Source organism: Crinia signifera, chromosome 1 (assembly GCF_055691185.1).
Source record: "Crinia signifera chromosome 1, ASM5569118v1, whole genome shotgun sequence".
Taxonomy (NCBI): domain Eukaryota; kingdom Metazoa; phylum Chordata; class Amphibia; order Anura; family Myobatrachidae; genus Crinia; species Crinia signifera.
The window spans coordinates 101,516,960-101,539,034 of record NC_139217.1 but is presented as its reverse complement, the minus strand read 5'-3'; the positions used below and the strand labels follow the sequence as shown (position 1 = coordinate 101,539,034).

Here is a 22,075-nt window from a genome sequence, read left to right as displayed (position 1 = left end):
ACGGTCTGGTCCTCAGTACCACCCGATCCGGAAAGATCTTCAAATACTGTTCTTTAATACACAGTGCATGAATCTCTCCCACTCTCTTTGCTGACGTTATTGCTACTAAAAATAACATTTTCCACGTCAGGAATTTCAAATTAGCTCTGTCCAAAGGCTCAAACGGAGCCTCCATAAGCCCATTTAGGACTAAATTAAGATCCCACTGGGGGACTATTGACCTAACCCTAGGCCGAATCTTCTTAATAGCTTGACAAAATCTTCTTATCAAGCTATGTTCTGCCAGTTTCTTGTCCAGTAGCACACTCAGCGCCGAGATCTGAACCTTGAGTGTAGACACCGAAAGCCCTTTATTAAGACCATCACAAAGAAACTGTAAAACTTGGGGTATACTTGCTTTAGGGAAATCGAATTTGCCTCCCGACCAGGTCGCGAACACTCGCCATATTCTGTAGTAAACCTCTGATGATACCTTTTTCCTTGCTTGGAGAAGTACCTCGATTACTTCTGGAGATAAATTTTTGCTTCTCAACTGTCGCCTCTCAATTTCCAGGCCGCTAAATTCAATCTGTGAGGTTCTTGACAATTGACTGGGCCCTGCCTGAGCAAATCCTGAGTCACCGGAAGGAATACTGGGCCTGCAATCGCCATGCTTTCCAACATGGGGAACCAAGCCCTCCTCGGCCAGTAGGGTAGTACGGCTATGACTTGGACCCCCTCCGTTCTGATCTTCCACAATGTCCTGTGAATGAGAGAAATCGGAGGAAAAACGTACCCCAGGTGAAATTCCCATCTCTGAGACAGGGCGTCCACTCCACTTGACTCCCAAGTCGGGTACCGAGAGTAAAATTGTGGAAGCTTCTTGTTGACTGCTGAAGCCATGAGATCCACCTCTGGCTGGCCGAACTGCTCCACTATCCTTTGGAAAACTGACTCCTTCAGTTCCCACTCGCCTGGGACTATACTTGTGCGGCTCAGATAATCTGCAAGCTGATTGTTCTCCCCCGGCACATGTAACGCTGACACTGACTGCAGATTTTCCTCGGCCCAACACATGATGCTTTGCACTTCTCCTAAAAGCACATGACTCCGTGTACCTCCTTGTCTGTTGACGTAAGAGACGGTTGTAGCGTTGTCCGAGAAAATACGCAGGTGTGCACCTTTGATATCTTCGTTGAAGAACTTCATCGCTTTCCACACGGCTCTTAATTCCTTGTGATTGGAGGAAAAATCTGACTCGCGGGGAGACCACAGACCTTGACAAGTTTTGCCCAGACCGTGAGCCCCCCAACCCACGGCACTGGCGTCTGTGGTAATCACCTTGTATTGGGGACTTGCTAGTGAAGACTTTCTTGGCTTTAGTTGATTGGCTTCCCACCATACCAGAGAATCTTTCACTGAATCTGAAATTCTTATTCTTCTTTCCAGAGGTACTAATCTTCTTGTATAACCCAGAAGAAACCACTGCAGAGGCCTCATCCTCCATCTGGCCCATGGGACTATGTCCACCGTGGAGGCCATCATACCCAAAAGGCTCATTGCTGATCTTAACGGTATGCGGTCTCCTTCGTATATCATAGAGATCAATTGTTGGATTCTTTCGCACCTCTTCACGGAAAGGGACATTTGAAACTGAACGGTGTCTACTAGTACACCTAAAAACTGAAGATTTTGTGTTGGTTTTAAACAGCTTTTCTCCCAATTCACCAGCCACCCGTGTTCCTGAAGAAACTGAATGGTGTAATCTCTTGCTGCTATCACTTTTTCCTCTGATTGTGCCACAATCAACAGATCGTCGAGATATGCTCATATCAAGATCTTCTTCTTTCTCAGTTCTTCTATCAATACCACTAACACCTTGGTAAAGACTCGTGGTGATGAGGTGAGGCCGAAGGGCAGACACGTGAACTGGTAATGATCGTGACCTATGCAGAATCTCAAATATTTTCTGTCGTCTGGGAAAATGGGAATATGGAAGTAGGCGTCTCTTAAGTCGATGGAGACCATATAATCGTTCTTTCTTACTCCCATCAGAATAGACTTTGTGGTCTCCATATGAAATTTTCTCTTTTTTATGCGCAAATTTAACTTTCTTAAATCTAATATAGTTCTGTAACCCCCAGAACTTTTGCTGACGATGAAGAGACGGGAATAAAAAACGGACCCTCTCTCTCCGTCTGGGACTTTCACCACTGCTCCTGATGTGATGAGCCCCTTTAAACTTAAAGTTAGAGCTTCCCTTTCCAATTTTGAAACTGGGAGCTCTGAAACACAAAATTTTGCTACTCTTGGCTTTGACATGAATTCTAGATGATAGCCCGTCTCGACCACCTCTAGAACCCATCTGTCTCGGATGGTTTGTTCCCAGATGTGAGCAAATCTCAATAGCCTTCCCGCTACCGGGACTTGCTCCACCACGGGACCACCGTCACTGTTTCTGTGCGGCTCCAGAATTTTCACCTTTTTTCTTAATGTATTGTCGAAAAAATGCTCTGGATGTCCCTTGAGCGTATCTGTCCCGGACCGACCTACACGGTCTATATGACCTGGCTTGTCTATAAGCTTGTCTTGTAGAAAATGAGGAGAACCTCCCTCTTCTATCTTGTGGTAATCTTACCGATTTACCGCCTGACATTCTTTGAATCATCTAATCCAAACGACTGCCGAAAAGGAAGGCACCTTCATAAGGCAACGTTGCCAGCTTGTTTTTTGAATGGGAATCTGCTGCCCATGATTTAAGCCATAAGGCCCTACGAGCCACCACCCCTGAAGATAGAGATTTTGCCGCAAAATCTAAACCATCTAAAGAGGCTTCACACATATAGTCCACCGCAAGCTGAATCTGGGTTAGACTCTTGCTGATTTGATCACGGGAGACTTTTTCTTGTAGATCTTCTTGTAAGGCCGAACACCAGATCCTGAGTGCACGGGAGAGCGAGGCCATGGCTACTCCCAATTTTAGCGAGACTGAGGAGGAAATATGCAATCTCTTCAGTGCACTTTCCATCCTTTTGTCCATTGCGTCCTTAAGTGATGCTCCATCCTCAAGTGGAATAGTAGTACGGGTCGTCACTTCCGACACTGCCGCATCAACCTTAGGAATGTTACACCATTTAATAAATTCTTCGTCTTCAATAGGAAACATTTTCTGAATTCTCTTTATTGAGCCTACTCTCTTATCCACACCAAGCCATTCTTTAGTTAGAATGTCTTTCACCACTTTATGCACCGGAAAAGACCTTCCCTTTTTTGAACGATCTTCAAATAACGCATCAAATTCAGATTTCACGGGTTGCTTATAATTGAGTGTTCTATAAAGGTTTTTTAGAACTGTCTCCACTAGTTCCACATTAAACAGGCGTTCATCCTCCAGCACTTCGCCTGACTCTGCTGACGATCCGCCAGACACCTCCTTATCCATATAATCATGCACAGACTCATCCCCATCATCTTTATCAAGGCTAGTCTGTGACCTGGATCTCTTATTCCCAGTATATTCATCTCTAGAAATAAAATTCTTTTTCATCCAGTCTCTCATTTCTGCTAACTGCGCTGATATATTCATTCCAACATCTTTCTTTGTCAAACAGTCTAAGCAAAGTACTGTCTCTCCAACAAAGGCTCTATCACAGCCTGGACAGACTTTAGTATTCTTCGTTTTAGCCACTTTTTTCCTGGGCACTGGAGGCACACTATAAAGAGAAAAAAAGTATACTAACTATCTGACTAAAAAATAATATAAACTGTCCTCAAAAAAGAGGACTTACCTGGGCAGCGGTGTAACCGTTTTTGGAGAGGCATCCTCCATGTTCAATTCCTGCAAGCTGACAGGAAAGCAACCCAGCACCTGTAACACCGACCAGGCGCTTTAAATGGTTGCTGCACGAGCAGCCAGGCGTCTCCTCCCCCCTGCCGAAAGTCCCGCTGACCAGCGCGTACTTCCGGCTATTTGGAACGCACGAGGCCGTGACCCGCACGCCGCGTGCATCCGCCGGAAGTGACGCCAGCGTACACGCCGCGAGCCGAGCACCGGAGCCGCCGGGAAGCCTGTAGCAGCATGACGCTCAGGTAACAAACACCTCACAACGCCACTCACCCAGCCGAGACCATAGAGGGAGGGGGGGGGAGAATCGCCGTGGGCTGCCGGCTCCCAAGTCCTTGCCACCGGCCCTGGACACACATAGGCTTTAAGGCACCGCCAGCCTGACCACCCAGGTCCCCCGGCAGCGTAACTAGCCTACCGGGCTCTTGTTTAAAAAGAGATAACAACTAACTAACTACCTGTCACAGACAGAAGGAGACAGGAAAAAGACTATGGTTAATAGAGCGGTGCCAGGTTATATAGAGAAGTAAGAGGAGGGTCTGGATCCTGGGGGAAAAAACTACCTGTCTAATTGGAGAGGAGAGAGGGATAACCCAATGTAATGGCTGCCATGAAGTATGAAGGAGAAAAGTAGACTCTTTTTCTGGGGCACTCTTTGAAAATGTGTTAACTTTAAAATGTAACTTTAAATATATAATTTTAAAATAATGTGGGAGATCTGGGGTGGTAATACAGAGAAAAAAATATATATATTTAACACAAGGTGTTTTTTTTGCTCCTGCTTTTTCATATGGTTTGAGCTTTTAACAATTCAACTCAATACCTAAAGCTAGGATAGTATAATTTGAGAGAGAAAATCCTCTAATGCACGGAAGACTCTTGTAACAAATTAGTAGCAAAATGTTTCAGTCTACTTCAAGAGAATTGACCATATCCTTTAGCTACAATTTGAGTATAATCTAGGGATACTTTGTAATCGTATTAGCCGTTATCAAAATACGACTATGGTTGCATTGCAGGATATCACAGTGCCGGTCTTGTCAATGAGAGAGTTTTGGAAAGAATAGTACAGGTGATTAGACAGCTGAATTAACTTATGTGTAGTACTTTCACAAAATCATTAACTGGTGGTCTGCTGCCCTGTGCATGCTTCGCACAGGGCATCAACAGCAGAAGTGATAACCATGCTTTAATTCTGACCACAGTACACCAGATTCCCCTCATCTTCAGTCCACTGCAGCATTTCTGGATGACTCAGAGTCCGCAGAAAATCTGTAGAGAATACTGGCGGCACATCACTTTACACACATCCTGACCTCACAATTCTATTTTTTGCCTAGGCATCTAAGGGGCGACCTACTACCTGTATGTGTGGTCTCACCAATAAGTAGTTGTGGGGATCTGTCCCGTTTACCTACGCTCTACATGTGTTCCTAAATTGTTGGTCAAAAGGCATACTGTATAATTGTGATGTGGTTTGTGATGACTGTATGTACATTATTACATGTTTAAGCTAGCGGGCATGCTACAGTATTCTTGTGTCTGTGCAAAGTTTAAATATGCTTGGTAGTAACAAATAATTCTAGGTTGTAATTGTAAACACATTGCAGTAATCATAGAATTAAAATAAATTGGTCTGAAAATGAATAGGTGTCCCCGGCTTCACTGGGTGAAATGTAATAGGGTGAGAAAACCAGAAAGTGATTTGGTAAGAAATGTTTCCGTTTTTTTTAAAGCGCAATCATTTACACTGCAAAACCAGTTTGATTTTAAATGATTGCCGTGTATAACTGGAGATTTCTTACCAAATCTCTCACTTTCTGATTTTCTTTCCCTATTACATTTCACCCTATTTCTCTCTGCTTTAAAAGTGTCACTGAACTTAACAAATTACTTACTGTAAGACACTTTTCAAAATTGTACTTTATGTGAATATGCTTAAACAGGTAATAAAGTGTATTTGCTTTACTGTAGCTGCAGTAAATCAATGAGTAATTCCAGTGTTTGGTTTGATTTCATCATCTTTCCTGCATTGTCAGTTTCTTAGGCTGCATAAGACCTAGGGTTACTCAGACCTGAATGCAGTCAGGAAATTGAGCAGAAAACCACCATCCCACCAGAGTGAAAAACTGCGCAGTGCAAGTCTGCAAAAGGCTGGCAAAAATTGCAATTGTCCCCATTGGTGATTAGCTGCAAATCCATTCGCAACTCAATCACCATGAAATGATTTTCCCAGTCTGTGCATAACCCAGAACATATTCTGCCTGTGGGACTGAAACAGGCTGATTTTTTCAATGTTTGGCACTGTGCATGTGCTTGGTCATCGATGCATTGTGAAATTGTAGGGCTGTGTTCCGGTCTGAATGACTCCCAAGGTTACATTTTCTTTGGAGATGGAAGGGAACTGGACCACTGAGCAGAAAAGGACCATAAAATAGTTTTTGGTTGTATATGATTTGTTGGATTTCACTTCTCAGGCTAATAGAAAGACTAAAGATCCATACACACTGGGTGTTTTTGGCCAGTGTGTATTGATAACGATGATGGGGAAATTCGCTGGGCTGAAAAATGCTCTGTGCATACACACGGAGCGTTTTTCGCACTTCTGAGCGATTTTCACCAGGGTGGACAACTTTCCATAGCAGGAAAGCCGTCCACTTTGCTGGTCATGTGCATGACTATTCTCTGGGGCCTAGTCGGTGTCCCACACTGATCCCAAGCCGTTCCCACACTGCATGGGCACCACCATGACACTTGCAGTCACATCTCAGATTCCTCCAATGATTCCCTGTTACTCTGACCTGTGCACTTGATCATGTGATCAAGGTGTGTACAGGTACTTCCTGGGGATATTTGATGCTGCAGCCAATCACAGACAGGCAGGGGGGATATAGGTCAGGCCTCTAACACTTCTTCCTTGGCTTGAACAACTTGTCTGATCCCTGAGTACTCCTCAGCAGCCAGCGTTCTAGGCTCCAGTTTCCTGGCCCATAGTTACCTGTGATCTGCTGCTGCTGATTATACAAGAGCTCTCTGGTTAACCATTCATCTGCCAGGTTACCCTTCCAGTTATTAACATCCATAGCTTCCAGGTGAAGAAGTCTGAGCTTATCCAGGTTCCACTGGCAGAGACCACCATTGGCGTCGACTCTCAAAGTCTACACAGTTTGTCCACGGCTCCCAGGCTGTTATCTGCTCTGCTCCCATGCCATCAATGTCCATCTCGGCTCCCAGGCCGTCGACATCTCTCCAGCTCCTAGGCTGACACAGTCCACAACTCCCAAGCCAACACCATCGACAGTTCCCAAAGAACACTCAGTCCACGGCTCCCAGGCTGACAGTCTCAAGTTCACCAGCACTATCCATCACTAACCATTCCTCAATGATTGGCCAGTTAGGTGTGGGTACTCTGTCAAAGGGCTGTGACCTGTCCACCGAATGCAGCAAAATCCAAACCTCCTTGCGGGGGTCCCTGGTGAAAACCATCAGTGGGGTTAGAGTCCATGCCTCTGTTCAGAGTCTTGTCAACTCCCCCACCTAGTGTGTCCTCACTTCTATGAACTGTCCATACCTCAAGCCCCCCTGACCCTTCCACTGGCTCACTGATGCCACAGCCGGGGACACCAGATACCTGAGCCCTGACAGGAACACAGTTTAACAATGTCTGCAACTAACCTTTTTAGATAATACATTTGCTTTAAATTCTTATTACACCATTGAATTCATGGAGAATTTTGCCTATGGATTAATTTTATCTCAGCAAAATACAATATTTCCCAACAACTTGGATAATGTAGTCAGGGGCATGAATATGTAACAATGGAATACATACGTATGACCAGACGGTGTCTGGTTAAGTATTACCTTCTCCCTGTCCCCCATAACCCTCCCCATTAGTGCCTAATCCCCACTTTTAAACCCTCTTCCTTAGTACCTAACACCCTACTGGCTTAACCCGCCCCCAAATACTTACAATTAGGTAGCAGTCAGTTGGGTCTTTTAGATGTATGACAGAATTCTGGCGTCAGACTAATATTAGATTATTTGCCAGTTTTATATTTTGAACAGATTTTGGTAAGGGATATCTAACTTCAGATGTTTGCAGACAAGAGCACACAGTTATACACAACAACAAAAACATAGTTTAGAAGATTTATTAATCAAATACATAAAAAAAAAAAAAATCACATATATCACAACGTATGTATCCCTTTCGGTGGTGCCCCATGACGGTTTTTGTTTTCTTCACATTAAGAGTGCAATGTCTAATTGCTCCAAATGAAATCTTACAAGTAAAATGTACGGCAGACCACTCGGAAGCTTTAATTGCCCAAGTGGTTTCTCAATCACTGAGAGTATGCTTATGGACAAGTGTCTATAGATTTAATCAGAATACTCTCCAACTGAATTACATTCTGCTTGAGCAGATTCTGTGACATATCGGTGTGATCATTTAGCCATGAGGCTTCGCACTCTAAAAATACATCTACATTTACCCGCTAGGTGCAAGGATTTGACAGAACTTCCTGCTTAATTGAATGAATCTTGCCCCAAACGTTCCAAGCACGTATTAATGCTGCATTTTTCAAGATGCCAGTGAAAATGCTGTACAAATTAGGCACTAGTGCTTTGGAAGCTCGATCATGGAAGGCACCTGTGTGACTCCATGCTTGTAGTCAAAGAATATAATTTAATTATGTACATTTGTTACAATATTCAACAATGAATATAGCTGCAAATCATTAATGGAATGCAAATTATTGCCACATACATGTACTATAGTACATGATAAAGCCAGCTAGTTTACATAACCTATATATCTTAATTTTTGCCCCCCTTTGATATGCATACATGTTTTTCAGTCATCCGTATTCACAGTATATGTAAATCCTATTTGCCTAACCTATAGGATAACGGCTGAAATCCAATATGTAAGATATACATGTGTAATGAACTAGGCATGCATTATTTTTGTACATAATAATACATTATAAACAGTATCTACAATAGTATGCTGTTAATTGGTAAAGGCACTAATCCAGCGCTTATAGCCCATCTGAGATAATGATGTCAGTGCGGACATCAGATCCCTAATATATACTTCACACAAAGCAATGATTTCATAAAATGGTATCGCCATGCACACTGTACAAGGAATCAGTAAACCTGTTTTTGACACTAACAATCACTGGCAATATGGAAGGATGTGTTCTTGGTTGAGACCTCCGGTATAGGGGTGAGGGGTGTGTCTCACCACGTCTGTATACAATTCCATTAGGACAAACATGGAGAACACAATACCACATAACACTGATGGATTTTCGACATGTGAATAGCAAATGTTTCCAATACACACAATTTCATTAATTTCTATGTTCCATCCAATGCATTTAATATTATATTTGGTATGATTGATAGTTTTATTCTCTCCTGTGTCACTCACAAAGTTCTGTGGAATGTCATTTTGTTCCGAGAACAGAGAGGTATTCATTGCTGATATTTGGTGCTAATAATATACTCCTGGGGAAACTTCAGCAGAGGAATGATGTATCACTAAGATACCCGGGTCATACAAATTCACACACAGATCAACAGTACATGCAATCATGGAGTTTGCAAACTTGATACAGAACTATAGTAAAAAATACATATACATTCTGTCACTATGTCATGAAACATACAAGGTATGCACAAATATAGAAGCGAGGCCACAACTCCATTCCTGTTGTGGTAGGAATGAATTACAAACAGTTATCTAACTGCTTATGTTTTCTATGTCAGCAATATTGAAAGTATTTCAGGGGTTTCTTAGTTTCTATTGAGATTTATTCAGTGTGCTGAGCATAGTCCGGTGCTTTCCAGTACTGTGAAGGCCTTTTCAGTGTCTGGATATTATATGGACGATACGTTATTCTCACATCTTTAAGGTCACTACCACGTTCTATTAGAGCAGTCCCTGTGTTACATTTGGAAACTACACAGTTCAGGGAAAACATTGGAAGGCAAATGAACAGCCTATACTTCATGTATATTCACTTTAAACAGACACTTGTGTCAAGAGTTCTCAAGGAAATGCATATGCCATTGAGGCTTAATACCTGCATTCACTCTAAATTTGTGCATATTGAATTTTTTTAACATTTTTCTTTTCCATATATACGAGCAACATATATATTAGCTACAGGTTTACAAAAGACAATTTGATTTCGTTATTTCATTAAAGTTTCACACTTTCGTCTTCTGCTGTGCTGAGAATTCTTCAAAGTGAATTCCCCTGGAGGTTGTGATTTTCATTACTGCCCCATTAGCGGTGTCATCTTCTATGAGTCTTACCATGCCTTCGGCAATTAGCGACGGGCTGTCATAAAACAAGAATGCCTAGCGTTAATAAAATGTGGCACTCCATGCATCTCATGTGCTATCATTATATATGGAGCAAAGACAAATAATATTTCACAGGAAAGCCGGAGCTGAAAGGTTTCACAGTACATATTGCAGATATTCAAATTCAAAAATAAAAAGGATCAAGCAACACAATCATCACTTGTTTGATCAAGCTCATAGAACATGTTAGTTCCTCAAAATGATCATATATATATATATATATATAGTAGCTAGTATGTTATTTAGTTGCTATTGTTTGGTTTCACAGAGGTAAACAATGCTGCTGCAGAGGCCAGTGGTAATGAGTTGAATTTCAACAAAGGCCCTACCTGTGTGGAGTTTAGAGGGAGGAAGACTAGAGGGAGGAAGATTCAGGGGAAATTTGAGGAGAAATTACTTCACAGAAAGAGTAGTCGATAAGTGGCATAGCCTCCCATCAGAGGTGGTAGAGGCAAATACAGTAGTACAATTTAAACATGCTTGGGACAGGCATATTGATATCCTTACAAAAAAAATAAGGATCGAATATGGTTTGAGGTAACATATTTGAAAAAGGGGCAGACTAGATGGGCCAAGTGGTTCCTATCTGCTGTCAAATTCTAGATTTCTATGAGTCTGCGTATTCTACCTGTGTTTGGGTGGCTCAGATTTCCTGCCACCGGCCAAAAATGGATGCTAACTACGGTGACCATAGTTTGATTGGCAAGGAATTTCAGCTGTAAGCTCCACCGGGACATGGTTTGCGGTCAATAATAAATATTCGGTGCATATTACTGTATACTATGGTGCCACTATGGGCCTGATTCACAGACAGACGCAGCAGCCGTGTGATAATACACTAAAATTGCAGCAGGCATCTTGTGCATCTTCTTCACTGATCTGCTGCTGCGTCCAAAGATGCAGCATTGGATCATTGGTCATCGGAAAAATTCACGGGTCATTAATGTTGCAGTGTTTGGTGCACTGTGAGCGGCATCACATCCGATATCTGCACATGAACTGTGTGACTCCTGTACATGTAAAGATCCAAAAACATCTAGGATGTAGGTAAATATCGGGTTTGCATACATTTCGTAATTACGGTAGGTCCTAGGTTATGTTTTCATTAAAACAGAATATCATCACAGCAAGATACATCTTAAGCCCCATAGACACTAGACAAGAAAGTAAAAGATATAGCTCAGAAGTGCCCTTTCCTACCCGTCTAGTGTGTACACGCAATATTGTTAACAATGCCTGCTCATCGATGACAACATCCTACCTTGTCCTGCATGTACAGACGAGGGAGGAATTCAATATGGAGGGCCATGCTGCAGCTGCAGTACAGCTCCCGCTGCCCCCACCCCCTCCCATTGAAAGTGTGTACGCACTTGCCGATGGGGTAGAAATGTAAAGCTTAGAACACATTTCAATGTGCAGTTTAGTTAATGAGCAGACAGTGCTTTTTAGCTATAGACAAATCTTCCTAATGGGCTGTACAAGAAGTGAGTAAAAGGCATTATTTTTATCCTACAGGATACCCAAGAAGCATGAAAGGTCAAGAATTAAAGATAGTATTCCCTCCAGTGTATATAATTCAAGGAAGGCTGAGATAAGGCTAGCTAAAGCCGTCATGTCCAAACCCTACATGGCATTCCTTAATGTTCCACATCTTGCTAGTTCCACATCAAAATCTTAAAGCAAACATTAACAAAAAAGGCATTTCTAGCATTTATTTATTTATAGTAGCATTTTACTTTTTATATAACGATACATTTAAATGTGCACTTTATATGCGCAGTAAAACCACAATAATTGTCTGGGTTCTAAAATGAAATCACTTGCAAGTTTACAACCCCTACCAATCAAATCTAAAAGAGGCCCATGGGAGGAAACGCCAATTGTTCCATGTGCCAAATAATGTAACGAGTTACACTATTAAAGTAGTAAACGTGCTACAGTAAGTATACAATAAACAATGATTAATATACAGTACCTTACTGCTATGACTAAAGTGGTTACTATAAATAACAAAGCTAGAATGGTTATGAAATATAAATCCTTTGCTTTCTAGAGAGACCTTTATCTCAATACATGGAGAGCTGCAGTGCTGCGATTAGTTAATATGCTGCACTCCTTCTAGTACTTAAACAACAGTTAAATGAGTTTATTTTGGAGGGTTCACATCTTCTGCAGACCTAAATCGCAGCACAATGCCCCAATAATCATAGGTACTTTGTGTAATATGCTATTTGTTTACACATCCGAAACCCTGCAAGACTAACAGCAAAAGAATCAAATATTAACTTTCTAGTGCAGTAAATAGACTCTGTGGGGTCGATCCTATTAGCGCTGAAGGGTGCGGGGTGCCGTTTGGGTGCCGTTTAAGCTCTGAAAATGGCACCCGAATTAAGCCGATCTTGCACCCGTCGCTAGCCCGAATTTGCTTAAAATTGCTTGCACCCTTATGGAGGTGCAAGTACTTTTAAGCTAATTCATTCCGCCTTGATGATTCAAGAGTGCGAATCATCCGCACCTAATAGAATCGACCCCTATGTGGGAAATTTACTAAAATGGGAGTTCTATTTCAGATGGGATATTGCTATGGCCATGCAAACAGATACTATTATATTTTAGAAGGTGATAAATAAGAAGTAAATTTTGATTAGTTGCCCATAGCAACATCCCATGTAAAATAGAACTCCCATCTTAGTAAATTATCCCCCTATAGATCAGCTTTATGTACTATGTAATGTCTTTTTACAGACATGTTATAATACCTGTATAGATAATTAAGAATTGCTAACTTTGGGGGATATTTATCAAGGCTTGGAGAGATATAAAGCATAAACCAGTCAGCTCCTAACTGTCATTTTTAAAACATTTCCGGTAAAATTAGTTAGAAGCGAATTGGCTACTTTCCTCTTGCCAAGCTTTGAAAATATCCCCCAGAGAAACAGACAATGAAAATAAAATTCCTTTCTCAGGATTGGGTAGTAGTAGTAGTTTTATTTTGGCTTTGTAAGAAATAATATGGCAATTTATAGTATAATAAGTTACAATGGGGCAGATGCATTAAGCCTCATGAAGAGATAAACTGGAGATAAAGTGGAAGGAGATAATGCACCAGCCAATCAGATCCCAACTGTCATATTTCAAACACAGCTGATTGGCTGGTGCGTTATCTCTTCCAAGTTATCTCCACTTTATCTCTTCTCCAGGCTTAATACATCTGCCCCAATGTCCTTCTTGAACGAAACATGTTATCTAATAAAGAAGTGGTTTTATGAAGTTGGGACACAAACAGGAACATGGCTTTGAAATGTCCATACTTACTCTAGTACTCCAAATGACTTCATCATATCCTTAATGTTATCCTTGTACTTATAATACACTCCCATATTTTCTTCTTTGTCAATGGATTCCAGAAGTGGTGTGTCTACAAATGCCGGACACACTGTATTTATCCTCACCCCATAATTTCCAATAGATGCCAAAGCCTGCAGAAACACCGGAAAACACAAGAGGAAATGCCAATTAACAAAATATAAAGTGAATAAAAATGAAAAATGAATCTTGAATACTTTATGTATTCGTAAAGTAGTCCCCTGTTGTACGAACATAATAACATAGTACTTATGTAGACCCCGTTAGATGGTGTTATCTAGAGGTTAAATCCCCTTTTGAATTTTTTAATTCCACTTTGGCCTAAATTATGTTAATCGGTTGTACCCCTGTTTGTTTTTATCCAATAAATGCTGTCCAACTTTGATTTAAATGTATTTATTGTGTCTGCCAACACCACTTCTTCTAGAACAGAGAGTTCCATACTTTTACTGCCCTGACCATAAAAAAGCCTTTCCTTTGAAGGGTACGGATTCTGGTCTCCTCCAGCCTGAGCTCATGTCCACATGTCCTGTTTTCCAACCTTAAAGTAAATAGGGTGTTTGACAGTTTTCTTATAGTGTCCGGATATATTTGTACATGTTAAGCATCTCTCCACGTAAACGTCTCTTCCAGCGTAAACATTCCTAATTCGGCTAATCTGTCCTCATAGCTTAATGACTCCATCCCTTTTACTAGCTTGGTTGCCCTTCTCCGGACTTTTTCAAGTTGTAGAATGTCCTTTTAGCGAGAAGCCCAGAATTGCATTTTAAATTTGAAGATGAGGTCTAACCAGTGCCTTGTACAGTGGCATAATTATTTTGGACGAGCTTTTTTGCCCCTTTTTATACAGGCCAATATCTTGTTGGCCTTATTGGCTGCTACATGACACTGAGCACTGTACCCCAGTTTGTTGTCAATTTGGACTCCTTTTCCAAATCTGATTTACCCAATTCTACCCCATTTAGATTGTAGCTAGCACACTGGTTAGATCTCCCAAGATGCATAACTTTACATATCAACAGTGAACCTCATTTAACATTTTTCTGCCCCCTCATCTAGTTTATGTAATCCCTCTAAAGCTTGGAGAAATTCTTATCTGTTCTAATCACTCTGCACAGTTTTGTGTCATCTGCAAACATGGGTACTTTACTTAGTATTCCCTCCTCTATAATTATTAATGAATATGTTAAAAAAGAAGGGGTCCCAGCACCAATCCCTGTGGCATGCCATGCACCATTTACCTCCACTCTGTTCTCTATCCTGCAGCCAGTTTTACCCAGCTACACATTTTTACCCGTAGAGCCAAATTCTCCATTTTGTTGATCAGCATCTTACTGTATGGGGCACAGTATCAAAAGGCTTTTGCAAAGTCCAGGTAGACCACATCTGCAGTATGCCCATATCTAGGTTCTTGCTGACTTCCTCGTAAAAACTATTTGAATGATTTTTTACAAACCCATGCTGGTTTCTATGGATTATATTGTGCCCCTCTAAATAATTTAGGATACCATACCTTTAAATTCCCTCAAATAATTTCCCCACAATTGATATTAAGCTCACAGGTATAGAATTTGTTGGGTCATTTTTTTCCTTTTTTGAATATTGGTACTATTTCTGCTATTCTCAAGTCCTTGTGCACCATACCAGATGAAAATAATGATTTATCAAAACAGGTTATACAGAGGATTTGCTAACTCCTCCATCCGTTCCATTAGAACCCTTGGATGAATCGCATCTGGCCCAGGTGATTTATTCGTTTTGACTTTGCAAAGCCTCTTGTCCCTATCAGCATGGTGGTAAGGAGCGGATTCCTTGCCCTTCTTCGCTTCAGGGGTCTTGTGCAACCCCTTCCTTAGGTTGGTGGATGCTGACAGAATGAGCTGCTCCATCTGCAGCTTTTCATTTTCCCATTTAGCTGTTTTCATTTCCATTTTACTGTACAAACTCTATTTAACTTTTTGTACTTAGACAACACCTCCTCATCCCCATTATCCTTGTTTATTTTAAATTCTCTCCTCTTAGGGTTTGCTTCCCTAACTATTTTGTTCAACCATAAAGGGTTTGTTATGTTGATATTACTCTTATTTTCCTTTGGAATAAATGTATTTATTGGTGTATCCAGCAACTTTTTGAAAGTTTCCCACATTTCCTCTGCGTTTCTTATAAGGAGAATCTGCGTTTCTTATAAGGAGAATCCCACTTCATTACTTTTAAAGAGTCCCTGGCCTAAACCATTCAAAATCATCCCTCCTAAAATTAAGTATTTTAGACAGTCCTTTATATTGTTGTTTACAGAAGCTAATTTCCAGTGAAACCATGTTGTAGTCTCAGATGTTCTATTACTTTGGAGTTTGATACTGATTGTGCAATATACTGGTCCTTCAGTAAGTTTACAAATCCTCTACTTCTAGCTGAAGTGCTAGTCTCATTAGTTCAGTCAGTGTCTGGATAGTTAAAATCCCCCCAAAATAGTATCTGCTGATTTATGGATTTGCTAAAAAATAGTGCCTTATTTATCCCTTTCTTTTATGTCAGGTGGTTTGTAGCATTCACTTGTTAGCAATTTGTTTGATTTTTTGCTATTTCCAATTACCTTTGCCCACATGTCCTCAACTATCCCTGAAGCTATTTCCTTTAAACATGGTTTTAGATTTGATTTTACATAAAGGCACATTCTCCTATATTCCCTATCGTTTCTGAAAAGATTATATCCCTCCATGTTTAAAACCCAGTCGTGTGTCTTACTGCACCAAGCCTCTGTTATACCAATTAGGTAGTAGTGGTCCCTCGAGGTCAAAGTTTCAAGCTCACCCATCTTACCTGCCAGGCTTCTTGCATTTGCCAGTAAGCATTTCAATTTATTGCCTCCCTTTCCCTTAGCAAGGCTTTTTGTTTCCTGTTTGTGTTGCCGATTCCTTACAAATTCTAGTTGCCCCCCCCCCCCCCCCCCCATCTCCACCCTCCATTCTCCTACTACCCAGTTCCTCACTGCTCTGTCCTTCTGGCCCATAGATGCCATCTGTAACCCCTCCTGCTAGGTCAAGTATAAAGACTCCTCCAACCATCTAGTCTCCCAGCATGGCCACTCCTCCTCATTCAAGTGCATTGAATATTGCATATAATAAAACATTTCCACACACCTCCCAATGTTTGTTGTGTCCAGGGAACTTGTTTGGAGAAGGGAAAGTACAAGCAGTGATGTTTCAATACCTAATAGGGCTGCTTATTATCAGGTGTGGCCTGCTGAATTCACAGAGGTGGTGAAGGCATGGTAGGAAGCCCCCTGTTATATCACTGAGTACGTGTCCAGCATTCTCTGAAATGCTGGACTGCACCGGAGGCTTATGCCTGCATTGCTGGCTCCTTCCCAGTGAGAAGAGTCGGCTCCTTTTGACTCCTGTACTTATTATATCTGTTAGAGATGGGCACCACTCTTATTACATCTGAAATACTCCTGGCTGTCAATTTCCACAACTAGAATACCTAAACCTTACTGGCAACATTGCACTGTAGGTTTATTGGATTCAGTATGAAATCCCGGCGGTCGGGATCCCAGCATTTAAAATCCCGACCGCCGAAATCCCGACAAGGGGGGGGGGGACGTGGATCGCCCCCCCCCCCCCCTGCGGGCTCGCTGCGCTCGCCACGCAGCGGGCCCGGTGTCTCGCTACGCTCGGCACGCTAATTTATTCTCCCTCCGGGGGTGTCGTGGACACCCCCGGAGGGAGAAAGTGTCGTTATTTCGGCGGTCGGGATTCCGGCGTCGAGGTTCTGAACGCCGGGATCCCGACCGCAGGGATTTTAACTGCATCCCGGTTTATTTATCATCTTTTCACAGCTATAGAAAATGCCTGCTGGAAAAACATAGTACAACAACATCTACTGAGAAAGAGCAATGTCCATCTTTTATTCAGAATACGTAACTCTGTAGAACAGATTTAAAGAAGAAGCACAAATGTAGCTGTGCAATTGGTAGCAGGATAATGTACAGTAGATCACTCAGCTGAAGATGGTATCCAGGTTAGCAGTCATATATAGTGGTAATATAGTGGTATTTTCTGATGCCAATGAAAGGGGCAGATGTATTAAGCCTTAACAAGAGATAAATGCAAGGGTGATAAAGAGAGATAAATGTCCAGCCAATCAGCTCCTAGCTGACTTTTTTCAAACACAGCCTGTGACATGGCAGTTAGCAGGTGATTGGCTGGATGTTTATCTCTCCTTATCACACTTGCATTTATCTCTTGTTAAGGCTTCATACATCTGCCCCAAAATGAGAAAAAAAAAAGTTCCTGCTGATGTTTAACCCTTTGAGTACCAAGTGAATTTGTCAAAATAGGAGTGAAAATTGCCAAGTAAACATTTTTTAATTACCCTTTGAGTGCCAACTTTGCTGTGAGAAAGCCTCAAGACAATAGTTAAAACGGACAGCGACTGTTCTTTTGTTGGGTGCAATATTTAATAAAACGTCAATGAATTGACTTGGCTGCATTTGTATTTATTTATACTAAAAGGAACAGTCGCCGTGGGCAATGCTGGTATTTTTAGCGGATATTTGGAGGATTTTTTACAGCAATGTTGGCACGCAAAGGGTTCATGTTTCTTTAAACAGCATGAAACATAAAAAGATATTTGTGAACTACTGTACATTGAACAACTAAAACAATAGTTGTGCTAACAATGCACGTGCACTTAGTCAAAATGAAACCTTAGGGACCTTGCCAGGGACAAAAAGTTCTATTTGGATTGTGATACGGGACATCAACAATGTCATTTCTGACACAAAGGCTTTCTCCAGCGCTCATGCACACATAGCATTGTACTTTTCTTATTTGTAGCATTGGAAACATGAAAACATTTTTATGGGAAATAAACTACATTGGATGCATCATGTTACTAAAACAGAGGCCATGCTGCTGTAATGTATACTCTGTATGCACAGTGATGTAATCTATGGACTTCAATAACATATGAAATGTTCTGCCTATTCTGCAACTTCTAAGGTAATTACGTATAGGCTACTGATATATGACTGTATTACAGAGACAGGCAAAGGTGTGACAGACAATTAGCTGCAGTGTCGGACTGGCCATCTGGTACTACCGTCACATGCCTGAATGGCTGATGGCATAGGAGGAACTACCCACTGCTGTGTGGAGTACTGTGAACTTGGGTTGGACTAAAGAGGGGGGGGGGTCCAAATTATATTTTTTGCACCTGGGCCAACCACTTACAAGTTCCGGCACTGGCCTGTTAGGATATTCCGGTCACACATTGCTGCGTGATCAGCACAGCTCACTGTTCACCTGCCCACCGGCATACGGAGTGCAGCAAGGCAATGACCCTCTGACTTGTGGCACGCCCCATCAGCCATGGCTGTGCCAGCTTGACATATGCATAGCAGAGCTGGGGCAATGAGTGGTTTCAATAGCAGGGAATAGGATTAACACAGCAAAGTATGGCAAAAATAATAAATTCAGCAGCTGTAATACATACAATTAATCTTGATTTATAGCAATACAATTTAAAATTCTATATCAGTGGTTCCCAACCTTTTTTCCCTCCCGTACCCCTTGATGAAGCTTGTCATTTATAAGTACCCCCTCCTCTCAATTTGAACTATCCACAGTACTTACAAGTAGAGTGGAAGTGAGCGGTATGTGTGTCCTTATATTAAGGAGTAGCTGAGGAGTAGTGTGTGGTCAGGAAAGGAGTCCCTCTGTGTCTGGCTGCTGGTTATGTACTGTCTCCGGGGTTCCTGCTAATGCCTGTAAGATTAATGCTACTGCTTCCTCCACCTGTGGCAGCGCAGGTAGCTCCCAGTGGATTGCTGATCGGTCAAAAACATGAGAAGACGCTAATGACGATGCAGACAGAACTGGAAGTGATGCAACGTGATTTGTCTCCATGGCAATGGGAGACTTATCCTGGAAACTTCTTCTTCCGCCATTATCAATATTATTTTCAAGTACCCCCAACTGGTCTGCAGAGTACCCCAGGTTGGGAACCACTATTCTATATCCAAATGTGCGATGCACCAAACTTAAAGAATAGTGTTAAGAATATTGCTATCTCTACTATTATAGGAAATGGGAGAAAGCACAAAATCTCACACATGGCTTTTATAACAAGGATTTATGATAAACAGTGCTTAGGTTGTTATTGTCTTTCAGTCAGGATGTGACTATAGTAATTTGTAAGGAATAGATCTTTCCTCTGAACCGAGCCTTGTTTCCAGGGCTAATGACTCCTCTCTGGTTTTAAAATATGTAATCTTTACTTGTGCTTTAGAGTTCCATTTTATTTGGCACAAAGCAATCAAATACAGAACAAATTGTTCCCACAAATTGTTCCCTCTGTTTGCTCGCTGAATGACAATTACTACATAACCCATATCAAAAAAAGATAACACGAGAGATTATTATTTGCTAAATTCTGAAAACTATTTGAGTCAATGACAGAGTTAGAACACTTTCCTCATTAGTAAGCAGCAAACATGAATCATACTCATACTACAGATACAATATATGGGTCCCATGGGTCCCAGTTATTCCAAAATAATCCTGGTTTTGCCACTGAAAAAAATAACTGCAAACCTTTCAACATCTGAAATGTCAAATTTCCTGTGAAAGTGGGGTATGCCTGTGTCACATATCACCTCTGCAGTGCTAGTAGCCCACCCCAAACCGCCCTTTCTAAAAACACCTTTGTACTGCACCACCCAACTGCCGGTGAGCTGGGACAAAATACAACATTTAGATAAATAATAATGCAGGGTGCCAGGATAACAAACACCGGAATAGAGAACAGAGACCAGAGCTAAATAAAAAAGAAAGCTAGTGCATAAAAACAATTGAGGTGTGATCACACTGTTACAAATGATAATTTATTACCACATTATACTCACAGCTATTGATCTTGTGAATCCAATTACCCCATGCTTTGAAGCAGAGTATACCGGTTGGTAGGCGGCAGGTGTGAGCCCTTTGATAAAGATAATAAATATAATTTCAATCAATAACATTTTACCAAGATTTGCTTTTTGGTCACAGTGATAGAACTGGATTACTGGTATAGCCTTATCTCTTAAGATAACCTTGAATGCCTGCAGCCCACACCAGAGTACATCATTTTATTTTTATTTCTTGAGACATCATGCACATACAATATAGAAAAACATTTCCAGAAAAACATTTCCAGAATGTTTTTCTTTATTGCATGCGAGTGGATGTGTAAACTCCCCCTCAAATGATTTTTCCTCCATTAGTAATGAAAAGAAAGCCAGGATTTACATCTAATTTGAATGCGGCCCTCCGAATTCTGGGGGGGGGGGGCGCTAACGTCATGTTATGTCAGCCGACCACCCCAAGCAGGCATCGACTCGTCTGCATTTGTAGGGGCGCATTCACCGTTTTTGTGGACATGCCTATGAACTGCAGGGCGTACCCCTGTAACTACCCCATACCTGCCCACTATGCAGGGAATGGGTCGGCGAATGTGAAAAGCTCGACAAAGCCGTTACGATACCAGGGTTTGCACATGTGCTATTCGCACATGAGCAAACCCCGATCATCGGTGACAGGGACGAAGAATCGGGCCTCTCCGAATTGGCCCCTAAAATCTTTGGAAAAATATATTCAACTTTTATTTGCAAATTTGGGGTAATAGTATCTTTATAATACAGTCTAGCAATGGGTGCATTTCCAGACTACTGTATAACATTTGGAGGAAGGAAGGCTACTGCGGTCTAAACTCGCACTGAGGGCTTGGTGTAGGAAGTGTTGTTTCCAGCTGATAAGACACATTAGCGACATATTCCAGGTTTGAAAACTGTGGCTTTTCACAAGCTGCATAATGACTTATATCACATTGCATTACAATAATATTGAATCAAAGGGAAGTTACTATTTGTTTCAGTAATAGAAAACACATTAACCAGCGACATTGGGTGTGTTGTGTTGATATTGGTGTATATTAAGCACAAGCCATTATTTATTTATAAACATAGCATTTCTGTATGATATTTTTATGAAGAAAAAACTACAAGGTAACAGATATGTACAGTATGTATATGTCAAACACAAATAACATAAAAGCCAATGCAGACCCTACTATATATTTAAGCTCTATAAAGAAGTCCCAATGAGCTCAGATAAGTATAAAATTATATGGCCAATACGGAAGGTGTAATGGTTAGCATTACTGCCTCACAGCACTAAGGTCATGGGTTCAATTCCCACCATGGCCCTGAGGCTGGTTTCACACACTCCGGCTCCTGCCGGACGGCTAAAACCCGTACGGCCAGGGAGCCGTGCAGCACACACTAGTTTATCATGGAGGGGATGGCCACTGCCCGGCAGCCGTCCCTTCCAGTGGTGGGATCCGGCTGCAGCCGTGCGGCCGGGCCGTGACCGTCCCGTGTGAATGGACACAATAGTGTCCATTCACAACTAATGTGTGCGGCACGGCTCCCTGGCCGTGCGGGATTTCACCGTCCGGCAG

At 41.7% G+C, this 22,075-nt stretch overlaps 1 protein-coding gene across 1 annotated transcript in view; it reads right to left on the bottom strand.

The window, feature by feature from the left end:
- Positions 1-7,961: 7,961 nt before the first annotated feature.
- Positions 7,962-22,075, bottom strand: part of HPGD (15-hydroxyprostaglandin dehydrogenase) — a 49,473-nt gene continuing 35,359 nt past the window's right edge. The window contains exons 5-7 of the mRNA XM_083170828.1: positions 20,481-20,557; positions 13,523-13,686; positions 7,962-10,181 (exon numbers count right to left, since the gene is read on the bottom strand). Coding sequence (XP_083026954.1) covers positions 10,049-10,181; positions 13,523-13,686; positions 20,481-20,557 — 374 coding nt within the window. The 3' untranslated portion in view covers positions 7,962-10,048. The remainder of the gene's footprint in view (positions 10,182-13,522; positions 13,687-20,480; positions 20,558-22,075) is intronic.